Here is a 23,566-nt window from a genome sequence, read left to right on the forward strand (position 1 = left end):
GTTTATTTGTGCTGCGATAAAGTCACACACAGGTTTGCTCTACTTGACTTATGAAAGCATTTGTTTGCAGTGTTTTTTTTTTCCATTTTATTTAAGGATATTATTATATTTAAAAGGTTGAATTTTACATTTCCAATGTTTTGTTTCCACAGTAAGAGTTTGGGTAAAAATGCATAACTGTTTCATAGTTGGATATACAGTACTTTGTGCTGGTTTGTTACATAAAATCATACCAAGATATTATGAAAATGTTGGCTGTAAAGTAACCAAATTTGGAAAAGTTGAAAAGCATTTGACCTTTTTTGCCATCTGAAATGGCACTGGGCTTTTTTTTGTTGTTGTTGTTTTACAACTTAAAATGTATAGTTAAATTGCTTTCATTTTTTTTTTTTGTGTGTGTTTTTTTTCCTCCATCCATTTTTGAAGTTATAGAGTTTTGACCGGAAGGATGTGTACCTCAGAACAATATTTCAGTGGGATTAGTGTAGAATTTATAGATGGAGATTACTTTAATTCCCAGGTAATGTGCAGATTTGATGCAGGTGTTGACTCTCCGCCTGTTTTCTGGTTTACAGTGAGTTGTCACAGCATTGCCAGTTTCCAGTTACTATTGTTGTCTGTGTAAATGCATGTAGGAGGGGCTCAAAATGACATTTTGCAACAAAGCTGCTTTGGAAAGGGGAGACCAGGAGGCTGGCAGCATGAGGCCACCAGTGGAGAACTGCATAGCACGGCAGCGTCACACCCTGCACAGTTGGATAAAAACCAGGACACACAGCACCGTGCGTGTGTGTGTTGGAAAGCTTCAGGAAAACTCTGAAGGACAGGTTCATCTGCAGATACTTGTGTTTGTATTTTCCCTCAAGACAACAATGTCAGAAATTCCAGTTATTCTTTTGGCTCTGCTCCATGCTCTCTGAAGAGAGACGCCTTCAGCGTTGCTTTAAATAGTATCAAATGACATCAGTTACTTACAGAGATTTCCAAACATTTTCAGGATAAAACAGCACACTGTCAAATATCCATTGCTGTAAAGGCAAAATTTGATTATCAGCTTTTCTGTGTCTCAATCCGAATAAACAATCTCAAGAGAAATCTGTAATATTCTGTCATCTTCTTCATAGCCATTTATTGTAAGAAATCATCATTGCCTCCTGTTGGTCGGAGGATACAATGATCTTTTATTTTATATGTGGTGATTTCACAACCAGATAAAACATCATCTCAAAGATTTTAGAGGTTCCTGTTAAATAGGAACTATCAGTGAATTTTACCAGGCGCGTCACCTGTTATGAGTGGTCAACTTTCTTTTCCACGTAATTTTGGATATTACAGTTCTTTTTAAAGCGAGATTACGTAGTAGAACTGATTGATAGCACTAAATATAATTTAATTGAAAATGTACATTTTAATTCGACTCAATAAAATCTTGCCTGTTTAGTTTATTATTGACCAAAAATTTAAAAAAAGTCACAATAAATCTGTTTTTATTAAAAATATATATTTTTCTATGGCCCTCAAATGTTTTTTTTTTTTTTTTTTTTTTTACTTGACAATTTTGGCTCTAGTTGCAAAAAAGTTGGACACCACAAGCCATGTATTTAACTTACAATGTGATGTTAACTATGTTACTCTTTATTGTATTTATTTAGTTTTTAAGTCTTAACGTGTGTTGCTACAATTTTTTGGGGGGGGAAATTATTTTTGCTTTGCTGATTGTTGCAATGCTAGGTTTGTTGTTGCTGTTTTTCTTATAATTTTAGCTTTACGGTCAACTTTCTGTGGAATAACATTGAAAGTGTCCTTAGCTGAGTTACTTTCTCTTTCTGCAGAACAAAAACTGATTCGTGTATTTAGCTTTTGACACAACACCATCTGTGGTTTTGCTACATTCTTTTGAAATTAGTATAGCTGTGTGTTTGAAATTAACTTTTATTCAGCGTGAACCCTCAAATGTAATATGTGAACATGTAGTAAATGCAGGTTTTTAGTGCTTAACTTTCATCCAACTAGAGAACCCTCTTGAGACTTTAATCCTATCATATGTAAATACTGACCAGGTTGCTCTTCTACAACCCAGTCTGAGGAGGTTTGAGCCAGACACAGTCTGCAAGCCAACGACTCACAGAAAGCAGTTATGGTTAACAAAGCGTACTGCTATTAAACTGTCAGTACAGCAGCTTCATATGAGGCAAAAACACCCAGGCTGCCAGACGTCTACTTCCTCTTACCTCTAACATTTAGCTAGGATCTGGAGCCAGACACTGCATTTAACCGTGAGTACTAATGGTGACGATGGTACATTGTAGATTGACTCTAATCCAGATGAATCAGTTCATAATTTAAGTGACTTCATCTACCCAGGCAGAAACACTCGGGCATTGTATTATTTGTTTTTAACTGTTTGTAGCTGTGAAAGAAATGATCACATGTGGATTTTTACAGCTGCTGTTTAAAAATTAGCTGCGTATTTTTGCGCAAATATGCAGCTTTTGTTGTTTCTTTTGGAACTCCATGTCAGTTTGTTCATTTTTAAAATTGCATATAATTAGCTCTCTTTGTTGTGACTGCAAACAGAAAGAAAACAAAACAGAAAGTTGAGCAGGATGATCAACTGTTCTTTCATCCTGGGCTATGTTAAGAAGCTAAGTATGCTTTCATCTTGTGGTATGCTCCGCTGCCAGTGCAGCCATCCTCTGGCGTCTCACCCGTCTGCTTTCCTTCCTCACACAGACTCCAGGATTACACAAGCTTGCACAAACTAGTGCACAGAAAGTTACAGAACGGGTTACTAGATACAAGTTAACATTTTAAGAGAAATATGTCAGTTTGTGATTCCAGGTATACTTGTTGCTTGTATCTTAAGTTCTGTAAGTGCTGTTGGAGAGCTGAGCCGTCACACAGTCACATAAAGATGCCCTTGTGTATTCTAATGTAATGCGAATGCATATCTATAATATTTAAGATCATTTGACCATCACGGTGCAAAGTTTTGTTCTCTAATAAAAGCTACTGAAGGCAGTTGCAGCAGTCTAGATAAATACATTGATAGCCCGATTTCTGTTTGATGCCCTTATGTTTTGGTTTAATTCTAAAACAAATATCTGTGCGTTACGCATTTTTAGGTTTTATTTTAATTCAGAATAATGCAAGAAAGTAATTTTTCAATATGCGAGCTATATTGAAAATTTTGCAAATGTGAACTTATTACATATTTGACAGATATAATGCCATCTCTGGCTGCAGGAAAGTGTTACATTAATAGAAGAGGTTGTGAGAGGCCTCTTGGCCTTGTCATTCAGAATGACATTACACACACCAGAGTCAGTGATAAATAGTTCATGTTTAACTATTCTCAGTCTTAGTTGCAGACGTTTTCTCTGTTTTTGTTGTTTTTTTTCTTTCCATAGCCCTGCTGTTATTAATAAAAAAAAGGCATAAAAAGAGGTTTTTTGTGGTTTTGGAATGGAATTAGCTTAATGCAGAGTGTCAGATGTCTGTGTGCAAATATTAAGGCTGAGCTTTAAAGAAAAAAGATACTGAAAATGAAATATGTCAGTAAACGCCCGCGAAACTGCAACCTTTTTGATGTTCGAAAGTCTGAAAACGTTTAACAAAATGTTCACATTTTAGAGAAGCCAACGTTGTGAAAGCAAATTTCTAACACTGTTTTGTTTGTTTTGCAGGTAAGAAGAAGCCGGTGTTGAAGCTCTCGAAAGAGGTGTTTGAGCAGCCCACACCTGCTGCCGTGTAAGGCTCTTTACCTTCAACATACACCCGTAAATCCTGCGCTTTATTGATCCTCACTTCCTGCTCGGCACATACCTGATCTTATCTGAACCTCGTCAGACTGCTGAACGTGGGAAATACAAATCCACAGAACAACAGGAAGAAACCGTGTTCCAGCAAAATGAGCACATTTCTGCTCTCAACTTTTTGATCACAAATATTTGCACCCTCACATTTCAGTCCTGTTTTTTTATTTTTTTAAATCTCAAGTCATTTGTTTTTAAGATGCAGACATCTGCAGAAAGACTTTAGTAACATTTCTATGTTTTTTTCAGTAGCACTGCTGTTAGTTTTAAGTCATTAATTGTTTTTCATGTATTTTCTTACATAAAAAAACATATAGAGACATGTTTTTATATAAAAAATCCTTTTTTGCATTCTTATATTCCATACAAAATGTATGATGTAATATGTAATTTTTTCATTTTTATTTTCATTGCAGGTAGTGGCAATACTTTTTATACATTCTTTTTTTTGACGTGCTGATTTTAAATCATTTCTTTTCTAAAAAAAAAAAGAACATTATTTCCTTTCTAGCTTGTTAAATCTATGTTTAACATTTCATTTTATTTTTATGAGAGTAATAATTATGTACTAAATAAAAATATATGTTTTGATATAATCAAGAAATAAGAAAATATTGAACGGTTTCTTGGCCTCTACCAGCCCTGATGTGTGCAGTAAATGGTGGCAGCGTGGAAGAAAACAAACCATTACATACACTTGAAAATATATTTTTTTATTTATATGTTAAGTGTTCATTTTGGGTCTGGATTTAATTTAAATTTATCAGAGGCTTTTTTTTGCTGCTTGCCAATTTTCATGTTTAATGTTTCTTGCTGTCCAATTTAACCGATATATGTGTAATAATGCTACCTTTTGTGTTTTTTTAGACCCCCCAGAGATTTGGATTCAAAGGCTTGTGTAACAATTGGAGAAAAGGTAATACTTTTTCAGTTGCTCCACCACTTCTGACCCCGTCAAATTTTTATTTGTGCTGTAGCGTCTCGCTGGGGACTTTTATTCCTTCCCCTTGGTGCATTTACTGTTTATAAACCCCAGTGGGCTCAGAGTAGCATCTGCTAGCTGTAAAGAACGCTTCGTTGGACATTACAGCTGTCTCTACCTCTTCTGATTGTGGGGAGACAGGAATGCTCTTTAATGCTCATCATGCTGTAAAAATATTTATTTTAAACTCCTCAAATAATAGGAATGTTCCGTTGGCAGAAGTGCTTAATTTATTTATTTTTCCTTAAAAATCTTTTTTTTTTTTTTTTTGTCCTCTTCATGCATTAATAAATGCTGGAAGCCAACTTGCAGCTTTGCAGACATGAAACACATCCATTGCAAAAAGTTTCACCCCTTTGACGCTGTCCTCTTGCTGTGTTTGGAGCAGAAATGTGAGGTGAAAGCAGATGATCTGGAGCAGATCTGCGAACTGGGACGAGGAGCGTACGGTGTGGTGGACAAGATGAGGCATGTGCCCAGTGATCTTATCATGGCTGTTAAGGTGAGCAAATCAAAGTCTTTGTTATTGTCGCCCAGAAGATCAGATACCCTCTGCTTACTATTGCCAAACGTCCACTTCAAATATATCAGTGTACCTTTTAAACTCATTGTCATTGGCCAGTTGGCAATCATCACTGTGGTTGAAAACTGAACTCTGCAAAAACGACTGATCGTGGCATGCAAGTCAATATCTAATCAAATGTTACAGGAATGTTTTTATTTCTCATTGGGTTGTGTAGAGCAGCTGTGAGCGGGCGCAATCAGAAGACTGTAGTCTCTATGTCAGTTTGGACAACTGTGGAGGAATTCTCATGAGACTGAAACCAATAGCTAACTAGAGTAGGACTTTGGACCCGCGCGACGAACACCACCTACCTGGTCGTAACTGGTGTGCCCACCTCTGTAAATCCAAGAGGTTTTAAAAGATAGATGTGTGTGTTGACACAATGTTGGAGTGAGAAGATGTTTGCTTATGGCCTTAGAGAAGCAACTCTTACTGTGCATCCATTCGAAACTCATCATTCTACAGTCAGAAAGAATATACAAAACTGGAATTTAGACAACTTAGACTTGTAAAGTTGCATCTGCATGACTTCCGCAGCAACGTCTCTGGACCACGTCTGGAGAAAACCAAACACCTTGAACCAACCGTAAGTTGTGGTGATGGTGGATTGATGGTCAGAGTTTGTGCTGTAGTCACAGAACCAGAACACTTTGCAAATGAATGAGTATGCCGTGACCTCCTCTGCATACCAAAGTACTCTAGAGAGAGACGTGAGGCCATCTAATTGACTGCTGAAGTTTTTACCAATCAAAGTCATCAACAAGGTTGAAGATGCTAAACACAGCAGTAAATGGGCAACAGAATGACAGAGTAAAAGCAGAATCAAGCTGCTGTGAGAGCTACGATTCCTACAGACCTCAGTGAGCTGTGAAGAAGAGTAGACTAAAGTTTCTCCTCAACAGCTGCTGCTACAGTGCTACAGTTCCCCATGAGTTGCCTTTGTTAGATTCTGGCTTTTCCTTGCGTAATCAACACCAACTGTCAGTGTATTAATTAATTAGATTTCCTGTCGTTCCCTTCCAGCGGATTCGGGCCACTGTTAACACTCAGGAGCAGAAGAGGCTGCTGATGGATCTGGACATCTCCATGAGGACAGTGGATTGTTTTTACACTGTCACTTTCTATGGAGCGTTGTTCAGAGAGGTATGCTATTTTGCATGGACCCTAATGTGCATCACGGTGTTTATTAGGTGTCCTCTCTGTTTCAATGACGATTTTAAAGCATGTATAAGGCAGAGATTAGAAAAAGGAAGATAATTCAAGAATAAAATTGGAAACATGAGTTGTGTCAGAGACTTTAAATGGCTGCTGAAAAAATGTAATTTAAGAAAACCGCATCATCAGTGCTGTCGGTTTATATAAATAAAGAGTGAAATGAAGCAGATAACTTGTTTGTTCAACCATTTCATTAGACTGTAACTCACTGGATGTACTTGAATACAAGCAGGTCAAGATCATTTGAAATCGCTTCCCAGCTCTTATTTTATGACGAAAGATTATCATATTACATGCTGTACATGTATAACATGTACAGCAGGGCTAAACCTTTGTTTTATTCCTTGCTAACATTCTTGTGAGTAAAACCTCTTCTGAGGATTTTAACGGATGGAGAAAACTTCCTGCATCAGTGAATGAATGACCAGGATTTCCTCGTTTAGGTGTTTTTTTTTTTTAAACTTCCTGTCTGATGGGAATCCGTCTGGCTGCTTTGTGTCTTGATCTCTTTCCAAATCCTACCCCCATCTGTTGCCAGGGTGACGTGTGGATCTGCATGGAGCTGATGGACACTTCCCTGGACAAGTTCTACAAGCAGGTGATCGAGAAGGACCTGACCATTCCCGAGGACATCCTGGGAAAAATCGCTGTCTCTGTGGGTTACTTCACTAGCAGCGTCACATGAATGCGTGCTTTAGATATTTGCTATGCAACTCTCAGTTGTTTACTAATGACTTCTGTTAAAACAGATAGTAAAGGCTCTGGAGCATCTGCACAGCAATCTGCAAGTCATCCACAGAGGTAAGAGCCTGAGTGGAAACCCATTTAACTCTCGGAGATGTTGTCAATATCCAGTCAGCTGCTTCCTTCCTTCCTTTAGACTATTTCCAGATCCTATTAAAGGATCATAACAGCGTCTTTATTACTCGATACTCGAGAAAAGTTCTGAAATGTGAAGCTGTCTCTGGTGAAGAGCACTCTACAGGTTAAATGTCTTGGGTTTCCTGCCTTCTTAAACGTCAGTTAGGATCTTTTTGATGCAATTTCAGTCAGTAACTGAAAAGGGAAACTGTATACATGTCTTGCGTACTTTGATGCATGCGTTCAAATATAAAATGCTAGAATATGGCCTTCAAGAGGAGCCTGAGCATTCTTTCTGAGGAGGCGTTAGCATTTGGTGGAAGATGCAGACAGATGTTCATGCAGATGCATGAAAGGAGAAGTTAAGTGCAGCTACTTTGTACCAGGTCTGAACTGGTGCAAAGTAGTATGCTGTGCAAACACACATTTCTAATTAACTTTTAATTAAATAAAAGGTGCCTGAATAACAATTTGGAATTTTATTTTTTGTGCTCTAAAGTAATAAGTTAAATTGTTGCCTCAATATTTAAAAAAATGCAGTTTCAGTAGATTGAATATTAAGATGAATATTCTTATACCGTCTACTGTCTCGCAAAGCAGAGCAGTGACACTTTTAAATTATATAATTTTCCAAAAGAGGGCTAAAATGTCTTGTGTTTTTCAATAATAAAGTTTATAAGATTGTCATATTGTAACTAATCATATTTTTCTCTCAACTAGGAAACATTGTGCTGCACCATCAAAAATAGTGTCGGCTATTATTCTTTGTTTTTGTTTCATATTTTAAGTTCTAGTAACATACCAACTGCCATGCGTACTGATACACCAATTATAATATCTATTTTATATTTATTCTACAACCTTACTTATTCTTTTAGCATGTGAAACGTAAGAAGACAGCTTCTCATTTTTAAAACCAGCAAAAAAAATGTTCCCTAATCAAACAAAAACTGCTGTTTCCTCTGTTGTCTCTCCAGATGTGAAGCCCTCCAATGTGCTCATCAACACTCAGGGTCAAGTGAAGATGTGCGACTTCGGCATCAGCGGCTACCTGGTGGACTCTGTGGCTAAAACTATGGACGCCGGCTGCAAGCCCTACATGGCGGTAAGCAGCATCTTTTTCTAATAATGAACTGTAGTCGTTCAAATGTAAAATTTGTGACCGTCTCATCTCTTCAACCTCAGCCCGAGAGGATCAACCCGGAGACGAACCAGAAAGGCTACAACGTCAAATCCGACATCTGGAGTTTAGGAATCACAATGGTAGGGCAATTAAGTAAAAATAAGTAACATCTGATCTGTTGGGAGAATACAGCACTGTCCACACTTGTTGCCACACCAGTTAAAGTTGTTAAAAAAAAAAAAATTTCATTAAAAAAAACTGTTGTTAGATCACTGGTCCCCACACTTACTGGCAAGAGGGGTTACAGTGTTTCAGTAATTCTTAAAGCTGAAAACTTACATTTTGCTTTCACTTTTCACTGAGACTAACAGGAATTTGTGGGAATCCACAGCTATTTATTGTCTGTGTTCACCACAGCTCTGTGTAGTCGTTTGTCTCACCGTCGCCTTTATTTCAAGTGTAAGAAACGAGTTTGTGTGTGTTCACAGATCGAGCTCGCCATCCTGCGCTTCCCGTACGACTCGTGGGGAACGCCCTTTCAGCAGCTGAAGCAGGTGGTGGAAGAACCTTCGCCCCAGCTTCCTGCCGACCGGTTCTCCCCTGACTTTGTGGATTTCACCTCTCAGTGGTACGTCTTTGGGTCACTCTATGTTGATCCACTGCTCTAGAAGCATATGAAAACTTCCACAGATTAGACAGGAAATCATTGTTAATTAGTATGTTATTGTTTCCTCTACAAGTTACTTGTTTACATCTGATAAAGTTGAATCATCTTTTTGGAAGATACCGAGTAAAAATTGTTAAGAGGTCTAAAAAAGCAACCCAAAAAATTTTCAGTCACTGATTCCATTTTAATTGTTTCATTGAATGAGGCTTCATGTCACACGATAAACTAAAATGCAAAAATTTTCACTTGCTTGATTTATTGTTTTTCTTTTCTCTCTTTCTACCAAAACTGGTGTTCAGTCGGGTGCTTTGGTCCCAACTATCCCTTTTTTTTTAAAGACAATTTTGTTTATAGAGACTTCAGAATTAATTTTACTTGTTTCTGTTGTTTTGTTTATTTATTTTGCATATTTACCATGTCTGCCAGTTCCAATATTTAAATGTTCATCCGAATTGAATGTTTATTGGTCTAAGTGTTCTTATAATATTCTTCCATTACTACCGTTCTATTTCTTGAAGATTGTCTCAAACAACAATATTATCGTTTATCGCAATAAGTTCTGGGGCAATTAATCGTCGGGCAAAATGTATTATCCTGACAGGCCTACGATGTAACAGCTGTCAAAAAACTTTATTTTCTTCTTCCTTTCCCATAAGAGCAGAGGAAAGTTTTTACCTGACTGATCCAACCTGTTAGCACTAGCAGCCATTCAACGCATTCACTACAACGCATCGATTCTGAGCTCTGATTTGGATCTGTCTCTGTGTCCACCTGATGTTCATTTTTAAACTTGTTGCCTCTTATTTCCTGCCGCTGGTTTTGTTTCCTCCTTTCTCAGTTGCTTAGTTACAGATGCAAGCATTATGGTAACAGGAAGATACAGCCAGTGACTGCGTGAGTTGCGGAGGGATCTCTTTAATATAAAGAAAGGTGTGAAAAGCCTAGTTTCTGCCTTTTCGTTAATCTAATAAGATCAGTCACATTTCTTGTTGATGTTTTAAGCTGACCTTCGGGTTTACTCTTCTGACAAATAAAGTAACAGCAGAAGTGGTGTTCCAGTTGTCGATATCCGAAGATACGGGCTTACCAAAACGGTTGGTCTTGTTGCTTTGCGGCTGGTTTCTAATCAGGTTTTTGGAAAACCTTGACCTGGCAAAAATTCTTTTTTTAGCCAGTTGTGAGTTGTGAGTGGAAGGAACAGTGTGATAGTAATAAGTGCACAAACTGCAGCGATAACTACGACCTTGAAATGTTGAAGAAAATCCGGGGAAGTGCAGAACCTCCAAACATTGATGCATCCAGTATGTGGACTGCATTCCTTGTGTTAAGCCTCTCCTGAACAGAAACCATGAGGATAAGATCTGGAGCGTTGCTCAGTGGTCCAGAGTCTTTGTTTTAGATCATTTAATTAAGCCAGTTTCCTCAGTGATCACAGTAGACAGAGTGTTTTCCCATCTGACTCCCATCAGCTGAAGAGTATTTCTTATTTATTTGTCATTTTGTACATATCAAAGCTATGTTGAGAATTTACAGGAAACTTGGCAGCTCTAGTTTTTGCTTGAATTAAGCTTTCGAGTGTCTTTTTTTTTTTTTTTTGCTGTGACAGCATTAATGAGGGGCAGTAAATTTTGACATTTGATCTTCAGCCTAAAATGTACAAAATGATTCAGAGAGATGTCGGTTAACCCAACGTCCTTTTGACAGTTTCCATTGATTTATGAAACATCCAAATCCTGCAGGTGTATTCCGATGTGTTTTGTGTGCTAATATTTAAACTCATTCAAACTCAGAGAAGTTTGCATAGTTACCTCCAGCATAATTGAATATTTAGATGAATAAAGAGCAGCAGGTGCTCGAGGCCTGTGAAGCAGGTTTGCACCCTGTTGATGAAGATTGTTTTATTTCCAGAATCCTGCCCTCTGTAGAATCCAGACCATCGCAGTTCTGTCTGCATGTGTGGGCTCTTTGTTCTGCTGCAGGATGATCTTGTACCAATCTGTTGGTGTTCTGAGCCCAAAGTAGCATAAACTGTCTGTGATATTCTGCTGCGACTCCAGCTTTCCCTGCAGAATGGACGTTTCTTCTCACTCTTCTGTCCTCGAATGATGGGCAAATGATTTCTCAGAAAATGGAGTCAGCTGATTTTTACCGGCAGAGCCATGCAGCTGTTCATGTTCCATCCGCCATCACACTAATTGACTCAAATCAGTCTTGCTCGTTTCCTGTGAACTGCAAAACTGAATGTGAAAGTACAGAAACAACTTGTTGCAATTTGTTTTAGAGTAATTCTGTATTTTGGTCTTGTTTTTTTTCTTTTTTTTTTTTTGACCACAGCTTAAAGAAAAACGCCAAAGAGCGGCCAACATACACAGAACTCATGGTGAGTTTCCTCTTTTATGTTCACCTTGTCCTTCTGTTAATTTCTAGTTTTCTTATTGTTTATTGTCTACTTCTCACGGCTATAATTACACACTACGGAGCTGATAAAATCTATAACGTATGTATACACATGACTGCAAAATTATCCTAAATGACCCAATTTTGGAAAAAAAAGGGATGTATACGCACAAGAAAGTCAGTCAAACAAAGAGCAGAGACTGAAGTAACAAAACACACACACACCCAACAAAACCAAACCAAACCACACTAGACCAAAGTGGTTATTTTGCACAGTGTAGCGGTCGATTACGTTACAATGAATACATATAGATACCAAACCTCTGCAGAGAGACGAATCATAGTCACAAAGAGATGACAAAATAACCAAAGAACATTTACAATAATGACATGCATAAAGAAATCTTCTGAAAAAATAAACAGAGAGATTGTCGTAGCCTATAGATGTTGAGCTAAAAAAAATAAGAGATGTACAGTGAGAACACACATTTATAATAGCCACACCTGTAGAAATATAAATCCACAGAAGGAAGAAATAAATTCTACATATGATCAGAAGGACAAATTGAACGATGGCGTATTAAATAAGACAACAAATCATGTAAAAGAATCTCGCAAAATGTCAGACAGCTGTGGTAGATAGCACCACAATGTAGCTAAAATTAGAAAACTTTATATATAATTTTGTACATGCAGATAGACTTAGCATTGTCATTTCTGCAAAGAATTTTCAGAAATGATGGCCACTAGAGGCTGCCACGGCATTATAGAAAGATGCAAAATGATTTCCACAAGTTGTAAAAAAAATAATAAAGCAGGGAGGGAAAAGACACGAGTTTAAAGAGTAGATTCACACAAGAAAGGTCCTAATTAAAACATCTGAGGGATGAAATAAAAATCCTCTAAAACAAATAAAGTTAAAGTAAAAAATCAAACAAAAAATGGACTAAATAAGCCCATGTTGGCACTTTAGATAAACAAAACAACTTTGAGGTGAAATTTGACATGAAAGCCCCTAAATTGTTTTACTAAATAACAAGTGCATTAATAAATAAATCTTAAGCCTTAAGAACAATTAAGATACAAAAGACAGAAAGTTGCTTCTAAAGATAAAACATGAAGTGAAAAACAATTAGATGGAGCATATTAAATAAGAAAAAAAAGGCTTAAAAATGCCCATCATAACTGATCATCTTTATTCAAAACAAAAACAAGGGAGTCATTTCAAAATGACAAAGCAACTAAGAAAGACAATAATAAAAAAACTTGACATCAAAGTAAGGATTATAAGAAACTACAAAGTACAGAAAGCTAATATATCTTTATATCTTCAGTCCTGCTAGGGATGTAAGTCTGCCCTCATGAAAGACTCCTGATTTCATTCAGACTAAGCTGACCTCCGTCTCCTCCACAGCAACATCCCTTCTTCACCTCCCACGAGGCCAAAGAAACTGACGTGGCTAGCTTTGTGAAAGTCATCCTGGGGGACTGAGCTCTACATGCGCACGGCACGGAGGGAGGGAAAACCTAAAAACCCATCCTACAAAAAAAAATAAAATAAAATAAAGCAGGTCTCCCTCTCGCCCCCCCTCCCCCACGCCTCCAGAGTCAGAACGAGGAAGACCAGCGGACGAAGTAGAGCGAGGAGGCGGCCTCCGCGTCTCCCCTGTGAGGTGGCGGGAGGGGTGGGGGAGACCTCGAGTATAATGTGGAATAATTCAAGGTGTCTGTATGCAAAACCTCCCTCTGTGATCAGATTTAGCTTCACCCACTACTCCCAATATTATTAACGAGCCTGGCCACGCCATCCACCGTCGTGGTCAAACTCTTGTTTTCTCACTGAAAAGCAGTGGAAGATGTGCAAGATCGTATAAAACAAACAAACAAAAAAAAAGATGGATGATGTAACGCTTTCTGTGTATAATCTAAATGTTTGCCTACTCGAAGCAAAAGTCTCGCATCAGATTAACTGACTGCATGTACAGAATATATCTCTGGCAGCCACAGATGGCCAATGATGAGCAGCTGTAGAACCTGATTGTAGACTTAAGAGCCTCCCCTAGTGGTCTTTAATAGGTACTGCAGTGCAACTGCTTTCCTCGCCAATGCCATCTACCTATGTGTTTTAGGCTCTTGGCTGCCTGTGAGTGTGCGTGATTGCGTGCGTGTGTGTGTGTGTGTGTGTGAGTGTGAGCTGAGGGATGTGTTCAAACGGCTGCAGGTGGAGGCAGAGCCAGAATGCTGTCCGGTTAGTTTGCAAACACGGCGAGAGGTCGGCTGATGCTCTGATGAAGCCGCTGTTCAGCATTTCAGGCCGTCGAGCTGCAGCAAATTAATCAGATTTAGTCATCAGAAAAGCTGTGAATATAATGAACTGTCTTTTACCAAAATGTCTGGGTTATTTTATTTTATTTTTTTTGGCCAGAAACATTTTGAGTGGTTTTCAGAAGAGGATTGCCCCTGATTTTAATGTGCATTTTATAGTATAAGTTGAGCCCTAAATACCTATCATACACTTGCTTTATGTGGAAGGGGCATCATTTCAAGAAATCTTGAAATTATTGTTAGATTTTTTTTTTTTTTTCTAAGCTTCAAGCTGCCGATTCCAGCTTTTCTTTAAGTACAAGAACAGGAATCTATGGAAATATGTCACTAACTCAGAGGGTAGGCGACTTCATGTTGTTTTGAGAGAGAAGATATTGCTTTAAAATAGCGTCTCTCGTTTTAAAAGACACAGCTTGAATGAAAAGTAAACAAGCCTATCAGAAAATGCAGTTTACAGTCTAAATAGCTCCTTACATCTTTTCCACTCTGTTTCAATTCGTAAAAATCTTGCTGATACTGAAAACGGTTAACTTTGAATCTTTGCGCGAACAGCATCCGCTCTGAAGAGTGATAGCGCAATCTGTTATTTAAGTTCCCAACTCCCTCATCACTGGTCATTCCTGATCAAGCTAATAATTGTCAAACTCAAGTCACCATTCGATTTCTTGGCTCCAGCTCCTGATCTTTTGTAGAATCACTGAGATCATCTTTCCAATGATGCTTCAAAATCAACAATTTACCCATTTATTTCCAAAGTTTGTGATTTACCTTATTCTTGCTTGAGTGTTGTCAGAAAATATAACTGTCTCGCACAAAACGGTAATTATGCAACAGCTGCTGCTTATTTCGTTCAGAAGTTCCTGACGAAAATGTAAAATGTTGGTTTATATCGCAGGAAGGGGCCGACACTAAAGAATTAGAAGTCAGATGAGCCTCTAGGACTTACTTTTAGCCAGAAACTGTAAATATTTGTCAAATATTTGTTTGCCTAGTTGGTTTTTGCACATATTTCTTTGAGTGTAAGGTAACCTTTCAAAGAACCGATCTCCCCTCTTACAGGATAGTGCCCCCTCTTACAGGATAGTGCCCAATAATTTGTTACAATTGTCCCGCTATTTTGCACTTTTAGTATATTATTTTCCTAGTTAAGGTTTTTTTTTTTTTTTGATTCGCATCTTCAAGCTCAAAGTAATTTGCCATGACAGTTTGAGCAAAGGGAAACCAAAGCATCGTCTTATGTTTGCACAAATGATAAAACTGTATTAATTCTGGTACAGAATGGCCGTACGAATTCGAAGTACTCCTTTGAAGCAACGGTGCTTAAACGTTTTATTTTCTGTCCCTTTTGCAAAGCCTGAACCAGTGAGCAGTGAGTCTTGTCCTGCAGTTTGATTTGTTGCAACTCGCGGTCTTGGTAATGCTGGATGCGGCTAGCTGTGCAGACCTCCACATGCTTTTACTTTCAGTGTGTGTTTGTGTGTTACATGGGGAACTTTGTCCCATATATCCTCCTTGTTTTCTGTACTGAGCCAATCACAACCCTCTCCACTCCATGCTCAACATAAAAGGAACTGGACATTGTTGCTATTGTTGTTGTTGTTGTTAATACTATATTAATGTTATTATTTAGGTTTACCCTCACTCCCTAATCCATCTTACAGACATATTAACTGCAGTTATTCTTATTTATTACAACTGCTGTGTCCTTCTGAAGACTTGAGCGATCCATCAGAGACTCTTCTTCGCTTGCCTCTGCGGCTGTGTGTGTCTTTTGTCGTGTTTTTTTTTTTTTTGGCTCAAACAGGTAAATGCTTTTACAATGTAACTTTTATGCCTTCTATGTGCCTCTATAATGTAAAAAAAAGAAATGTCTAAGAAAATAAGGATGATGCAGGGTTGGGCTCCCTCCCTCTTCACACGCTGCATGGCATCATATCCCCAGCAACCTGCCAGCTTTGAGGACTTTTGTGTTTCGTTGTGATGTTACTCTTGCTGAAGCTTGGGGGTGTTTGTACCTGTGCCTGTTGTCGCCTCGGTGGTTTCTGAGGGCAGAAAGCTTGAAGATGGTGAGTGAAATTTTTAACAATGCTCTCGCTTTGTCTTTAACCTTAAAACTCTCTTTTTTTATTTTTTAGTCACTTTGTTTTGTTGTTGTTGATTTTGACTTGTTTTGGAGCTCTTTCTGGGATCTAATGATGTGAGTTTATGCACTGTACAAATGCAGATTTTTTTAAATTTTTTTTGGCCTTCAGAACCAACTTTCTGTCAGTCTGCTTCCGTCTTTTTTTTTGTTTTGAGGTTTCCTGTTTTGTTGCAGGTTAAAAATCCTCTCTCCTTTCACCCCATAAGCCGGCCCTAGCTTGGCGCGGGCCTCGTGACCGTTAGCCCAGAGAACCTCTGGAGGTGTTAAAAGTCAAACAAACCGTCACCCTCCTCTGTTTGTTCCGGCTACGACGCGTTGGCTGCTCGTTGATGTTTTTACGTCTGTACAGCTGCCAATCGAGATGAATCAGTTTGTGGGTGAGCGCACCAAGGTGCTCCCTGATTACCACATTTCCATGACAAAATTAGCAAAATTCAAAGATTCTTTGTGTCAAATTGTATACAAAAAGAAATTTTCTAAGTATGACCAAAGAGAGGCCTACCAGGATCCTTTTATTCATCATCATGTATATGTGGTGTTTGTGGGTGTCTTAAGTGCCTAATGATGCTTTTTTGTCACAGATTTATACTTAAACACTTCTCTGTGTTCAGGCATGATCGCTGAACACCATCTTGGTCCTTCAGATCCTCCGCTGAATCCCCTGACACTGCATGTTGCTGGGATTTTTTGCACTGTACTGAGGACACACAATCTATATATATATATATATATATATATATATATATATATATATATATATATATATATATATACATACATAAAACAACATTCAGTTGTTGAAGTTGCTGTGTGTACACAGTGGACTAGAGAGTTGGAAATTTTAAAGTCTAGCTTTTTTTTTTTTTAGTTCTGCTAGTTAAATTCTACTGGAATATCTTCCCTTCACTTCTTCAATCACATGTTTCGAAATTACTCAAATACACCACTAGATGTCAGAATCTTCACATGGTGACTTTACAATTAAAGTGAAAAAACACAGCTTTTACTGTTACAGTTAAGACTTACTAAATTATTTAAATATAAAAAAAATCTTATAAGAAAAAAATATTTTTGTTCTTAAGGCTTCAAGTCTGCAAATATTAAAGTTTGTCAAAGGAATGTAATTAATTGCAAAAATATTATTTTTTTTATTTATCTACCTGGTTTTAAAGATGCCATATTTGGAGTGTAAGGACACCAATTGAGCTAAATTGCCATTACAAAAAAAAATCTCAGGAACTCTTTTTTTTTTTTTTACCCAACTGTCCTCATTAAAATCAGCAGGTTCTGTCCCCTATACAATTTAATTTTTACTTGTTTGAATAAAGATCAAATTGGCTTGGGTTGTGCAGCTGGAAGATTTTGAAGTCCACCTCTGAGTAGCTAACCCCCCGCACCCCTCTAAAACTTAATGTTTCGGAGTGGCCTAGTCAAAGTCGGGTGTTAAATGTCACTGATATGCTAAATCCATCCATTTTCTTTACGCCCTTGTCCCTCAGTGGGGTCGGGAAGGGTGCTGGTGCCTATCTCCAGCGAACGTTTCGGGCGAGAGGCGGGGTTCACCCTGGACAGGTCGCAGGGCAACACGGAGACAGACGGGACAAACAACTACACACTCACACCTAGGGAGAATTTAGAGAAACCAATTAACCCGAGTCATGTTTTTGGACTGTGGGAGGAAGCCGGAGTACCCAGAGAGAACCCTGCACAGGGAGAACATGCAAACTCCATGCAGAAAGACCGGGGCCGGGAATCGAACCCAGAACCTTTTGCTGCAAGGCAACAGCTCTACCAACTGCGCAGATGCTATATTATGACTTTAAACAGCCTATTCATGATCAAAAACTTTTCGATGTGACTGAATTAAATCAGTTCTGCACAAAATTGTGGGCAAAAATTCTTCAGTTACCAAGTGTAGAGCCAAACTTGTGGGACAAATAAAATAAAAAAGCCAAAAAAAGCAGAAATCATGAAGAGGGATTTCAGCTTAACGTCTTCAAAATACATGAGCAGCGTAATTCTGTTGTGGAGATTTTGACACAAAAAATTGGATTGAAAAAACGGTAATCTTTCCAAATTAAAATGCATATGTTTTTATTCCAACTTTGTTGCCCCAGGTTTACACACTGCAACTTCAACATTGTGTCACTCAAGATAAATGTAAATCTCCCAATTATATTTGACCTCATTTTGATTCTTCCCTGGAGCTTTTTGCTTGTACCTAAGTTTATTTGGAGTAATACTTAAATTTTTCATATCTGAACGCAAACTGCTTCCTTCATTAGCTAAAAAAAAAGAAAAAGAAGAAGCTTAAAATAGTGATTGGATGAGCACAGCTGTATTGAGCAAAGTAATTCAACTGAATCCCTCAGACTGGAATTATTGACAGCCACATAATGCGCAGGAGGAGCTGCGTGTTAGTTATGCAGCTCATTCAAAAACAAACTTGACACAAAATGTAAGGAAATTTATGTTTTTGGTCAACAGGTTTTTGGCAGAGGAAGAGAGATAGAAAAACAGCAAGATGTGTCATAAATAAGAGACAATCCTATTGTGGAGAGAGGCTGTGTCCTTATCCCACACACTCAACCTACAAATACTACACTAAAACATTTATTGCCAAGAAGCGCTAAAACAAAGAATTAATGGATCAAACAGACATTTTCTTTTTTTTTATTTTTCTTTTTTTCTTTTTTTGCTAAGTAAATATTAATTTGTGCTGTTTGGGATCAATTGTTTATTTTTTAAAATCTACACTCTCTTCCAGCCAGGGTTAAGCTACAGGGAGATTTTGAAAGGCTAAGAGGAAAATCCAGTCACACACACCACATCACACCTTGTTGCTTCAAAGTCTGTCCCAGACCAGTAACTTGCTAACGAGTAGAGCTTCCCGTTTTTGGAGAAAACGGTAAATCACCGTCCGTCTAAAAAAATCTGCAACGTCTTTCTTTCTGCGTCTTTGTCTTTGTCTGCGAGCGTTTGTCTGCTCGACATGCATGTAGGAAGTCTATTTCCATCCTGCTGTCACCTGCCGGGTGACCTTTGCTCACCGGGGTCAGGACGTCCGCGTGGGAACATCCCATGATGATATGTCTTCGACCAGCAGCAGGCACGTATGTGTGGATGATGCAGCTTTTGCTGTAACGGTTTATTTATTTTGTCATTGAAGGTCATAAAGAGGCTCTGAGAGAATTGGAAGAAATTTTTTTTTCTTTTTTTTTTTTTTTTTTGCTCACCTTCCACATATTCAAAGTCTATCTAAAGAATTACCAGAAAGCCTGCGGATGAGGGGAAACTTTAAGCCCTTTACAGACTTTTTGTTTGGATTATTTCAGGTGTAAATTTGTCGTCTGTGCGTCCGCACATTTCTCATGCTGCGACATGACTTGTGACACCGTGGAGCTTTCTGTTGGTAAACTGCTGGTACACACGGCTGTATGTGACTTCTGATGTTGCGGTGTTGTGTTCTTTAATCTGCGATCGGGAGGGAAGTGATGCAGGGATGCTACTGTACGTGGAAGAGGGATGTTTCTGTTGCTGTCGAGTGGGTTTTTGGGGAGGTTTACTTTGGGTTTTTGCAGCTCCATGGGAAGTGAAGTTCTCAGTATATTTCCACGTCTCTTAAGCCTCCGCTAAAGACTGATGACTGTTCACTTAGAGCTCAATGAATTTCTATGAATAATTTAGATTGCTCAAAATGATTGTGTGCAATTGTAATGATGGAAATTCAATAAAAAAAAAAGAGGTATTTTTACACAATACGTTCTGCTTCTGTTTTTTGTGTTTTGCGTCATGTTTCTGTAGAAGCTAACAAACAAAACTTTGAACACCAGCTGGGATATTTATGGAAGGAACAAAAATTTAGAAAACGATTAGGGGAGAGATTCTAGGTCAAAACTGGACTGCTTAAGAGTTTATCCCCCAACATTTGAAGAAAAGTAACCCATAGCATGATGCTGCCTCTTCCATGTTTCAGAGAGTTTTTTTTGTTGTTTCTTTTGGTGATGCTCAGTACTGTTTTTGTATCAAACATACATTTTTGCATCTGTGGAAGAAAAGTTCCAGTTTGCTTCCTGCAGACAACAACACATCCCTTCACAAAGTTTTGGGCGATTTTAGCCAGGCCTGGTCGTTCTCTTTGGAAGAAAAAAACATATCTTGCAACTCTATATCTTAGAATGTGGAGAAGATAGAAGATTGTTGTTATATGTGGAAAGCAATCAGTATGTGTTGGGAACTGCCACAACTCCTTCACTTGCATCCTTCTGCTAGATGATGGAAATTAACAATGTCAGGGAAATCCTATTGCAGCTCAAGAAAGGTACATTTTGAAAGGTATTGCACAAACGTGTTAAACAGGCTACTTCCCTCTTTTTTTTTAATTAACACTGATATGTTTTGCAGTTAAAAGTGTTCAGATGTTTTGAAAGGGAATTATTGTGCTCTCAATTACTGCAGCCTCGGGAACTTGCAAATTAACCAGGGATTGGATGGCTTTTTTAGAGCGACTGTCCTTCACACTACACGACACTAATGATTTAAGAATGGAGGGAATTTAAAGCTTTAATCTTCTGTATTTACAGAGTCGAACTGTTGGAGCAAAAATGTTGTTTTTACGGTTAGTTAGTGGACAATGGTTGAAAGAAAGGAAAACGGTGAACTTTCCCCCCAGCTCCTCTGGCCTAAATTCACAAAAGAAGAGTAAAGGATTTCCCTCCAACCTGATCAAAAGCGTCACGGGTTCTGACTTTCTATGAATGCCGGAGTTTTCTAAAGTCGGGGCTAAACTTTGCTCACAGATGTCTGAGAGATGATTGTTGGTGGAAGGAAGATGCAACAGGGAGCCAAAAATACCCACATCTTCCCCCACATTGAAGTGCAGCAGGGTGGATGTGCGTCAGATCAGACTGTAAGCAGGAGCAGGTGGTGTGTGAGAAACTAACAGTCGCAGGTAGTTTGCTTTTGTTGTTCTGAACCTTTTTTTTTGTTTGTTTGGCTTTGCTCCGCTCTCTCCCCGCTCAGTGATTTCTAGGGTTTGCAGCAGATTCTGCTGTTTGCTTTTCTTTAGCACGCGACAGCCTTGTACTGTACGAGTTCAGCGGGTCCGTTTCCCAGGTCTGAAGCTTCCTTCAAACTGCGGCACTACGTGACTTTCTGCAGAGCAAAGCGAGATGCCACGTGGGCATTGAAGGAACGGCAGATGACAGGATCTGATGTAGAGATAAGGTGTTCAGAAAATGTTCACAAACTTCAGCTCTCATTAAGGTAAATGATGAATCAGATTTTCTTTTTCACAGGGGAAAGAGGGGAAAGGAACGAGAGTATGAGCAGATACAAAAATAAACAGAAGAAAAACGTGTCACAGAAATTTTCATTTTTTTTTTTTTTTTAAATCAATGGAAAGTAAGGTGGAAGTGACTGTATAGAAAGCCGAATGAAATGAAACAAAAATAAAGCCGAAAAGTAAATTTAGGAAAATATAAGAAAAAAAATAGGAATTGGAAAGAGAATGGGAAAAAATTCAAAATACAGTCGGTAGAGTTGATTAAAAAGTTTTTTTTTTTTTTTTTTTTTAGATATTTGTCAAAAATGTCACTAAGTCCTAAAAGTGGAATATAAGATGGACACCTTGTGAAAACATCAAGCTTCTCTGGAACTTCCCTGCAGATCTACTGCAATTTGCATAAATGCGACACTAAAGCCGGGAGGAATTTCTGAACATGTCAATCAGGCTCGTACACGTGCTGCTCACACCCTTCCCCCACACAGAGTATGCAGTCGTGCTGCAGCTAATGGCGAAGAAACAGCCTAATGTAAATAAAAATTTTTCAAATTCTCAACAGGTTCTGCTGAGTCACGGGGGAGCTGCAGCGCAGCAGAGGGCGAGGAGGAGGAACCAGAAAGCCGTGCTTCTTCAAATTCCCAGCCTTTGTTGGTCTTCTCAGAACTCACTCCCTGCTGTGGTTTTAATAGGATGTTCAGAAAACAAAAAAAGTATGAGAAAGAAAAACAATGACTTAACGTTAAAGGAAAAAATATTTTTCCAATTATGATTTGAGAGGAGAGAACGTGACAAGAAATATAAATGTTCGTAAAGACAACTCCAAGATGACGAGGAAAAACTGTGGAACATAAAGAGAAAACGAACAAATACAAGAAAGCTGAAAAAAAAAATGTGAACGAATCATAAAAAATTTATAGAATTGGAAAAAAGATGGTAAAAAAGGATTTTCATTCCACAACTTCTGTGGCTTTAAGATAATAAAAACAGGCAGAAGGTTGAAGTTTTTCATAACGATTATGTTCCAAAACCAAACACGAATATGTATTAACTTAGACATGTCTATTTTTGATCCACAGCTCACCCAAGAAATCATTCTTTATATTTTCCAAGAAGAGCTGCCCGACTGGTTTGGTTGATGAAGAACCAAAACCATGGTGACAATTTAAATGCATCTAAAAACAAACATCGTCTCTGTCTTGCAGAAAAGCTCAAGCTCAGGCACATTGGATGAAGAGCAACTTTATACATTCATTTTCAATTCTTTCAATGTACTCTCTATTAGATTTAGACTTTGACTTTGACTAGGCCAATCCTCCTTCTCACAGACAGAGCCTTAATAATCAAGCTTAGTCACATGTTTGATCACTGATTGCTCCAGGTATTCCATCAGAGACAATGTTTGCTTAGTTTGTTTGTGTTTATCTTTTGTTGTACTTTTACCGTGTTTTTGTCCCAATCAATTAATGATTGATCATTGGTGAATGGATGAATTTTCCACCACGGTTAATAAAGTTACAGTAGGTTTTCCGAGTGCGCTTGAACGATCACAATAGTCAGGCTGCTGCATTTAGACGTGTTTCTCGCCTTGATCTCATCGTTTTGATGCCCCCACAAACCACCAAATGCAGCCACTTCCCCAGCAAAGCCAATTCTGCAGAATTACGCAAGTTAGTAGACAAAAGAAATAAAAATAATTTAACACTTAGATAAATTTTTTTTGTTTTTCCAGATTTAGAATTACAGTTTTATGAATCTCAAAATGTGTTTTAAATGAGCTCTGTAATCCAGTTTAGGCCTGACCATGAGCGGTTCTAGCCTGTTTGGCGTCTGGGGCAAGGGATCCATGTCGGAAACTACTGCTGGGTCTGATCGCACTAAACGTACAATTAACTGTAAATTGAGCTTCGGTGCCATTGAGCGCATGTGGTGTACAGGAAGCAAAGATAATGTCTTGTTTTTTTATTGTGTTAAATTTGCAGCTTGCTTCACCTTCTCCACACCTTTATCCCTGATGTGTCTGACAGGTACCCAGGTACAAACGGTGCCGTTTGTTCTCTATGCTGTTCTCTAACAAACATCTGAAACTTTCACACAAACAGCTGGATGATGCTAAGTTTTAACTTCCACACGAATGACTCTATTAAATATAAATGTACGACTGAAACTATACGTAAAAAAACCAAAAAAAA

At 38.3% G+C, this 23,566-nt stretch overlaps 1 protein-coding gene across 3 annotated transcripts in view; it reads left to right on the top strand.

The window, feature by feature from the left end:
• Positions 1-19,852, top strand: part of map2k6 (mitogen-activated protein kinase kinase 6) — a 33,878-nt gene extending 14,026 nt beyond the window's left edge. For 2 of the 3 annotated variants that reach the window (XM_081600377.1, XM_008437166.3), the window contains exons 2-12: positions 3,687-3,750; positions 4,683-4,731; positions 5,186-5,299; positions 6,386-6,505; positions 7,116-7,232; positions 7,327-7,378; positions 8,416-8,543; positions 8,624-8,701; positions 9,050-9,189; positions 11,563-11,608; positions 13,040-19,852. In XM_081600377.1, the coding sequence (XP_081456503.1) occupies positions 5,261-5,299; positions 6,386-6,505; positions 7,116-7,232; positions 7,327-7,378; positions 8,416-8,543; positions 8,624-8,701; positions 9,050-9,189; positions 11,563-11,608; positions 13,040-13,117 (798 nt within the window). In that variant the 5' untranslated portion in view covers positions 3,687-3,750; positions 4,683-4,731; positions 5,186-5,260 and the 3' untranslated portion in view covers positions 13,118-19,852. Of the gene's footprint in view, positions 1-1,711; positions 2,277-3,686; positions 3,751-4,682; positions 4,732-5,185; positions 5,300-6,385; positions 6,506-7,115; positions 7,233-7,326; positions 7,379-8,415; positions 8,544-8,623; positions 8,702-9,049; positions 9,190-11,562; positions 11,609-13,039 lie in introns of those variants that run through there. The other variant, XM_008437167.3, reaches the window with a different exon arrangement.
• The last annotated feature ends 3,714 nt before the right edge of the window (positions 19,853-23,566 follow it).

This window comes from Poecilia reticulata, chromosome 19, assembly GCF_904066995.2.
Source record: "Poecilia reticulata chromosome 19, P_reticulata-male-v2, whole genome shotgun sequence".
NCBI classification, from domain to species: Eukaryota; Metazoa; Chordata; class Actinopteri; order Cyprinodontiformes; family Poeciliidae; genus Poecilia; species Poecilia reticulata.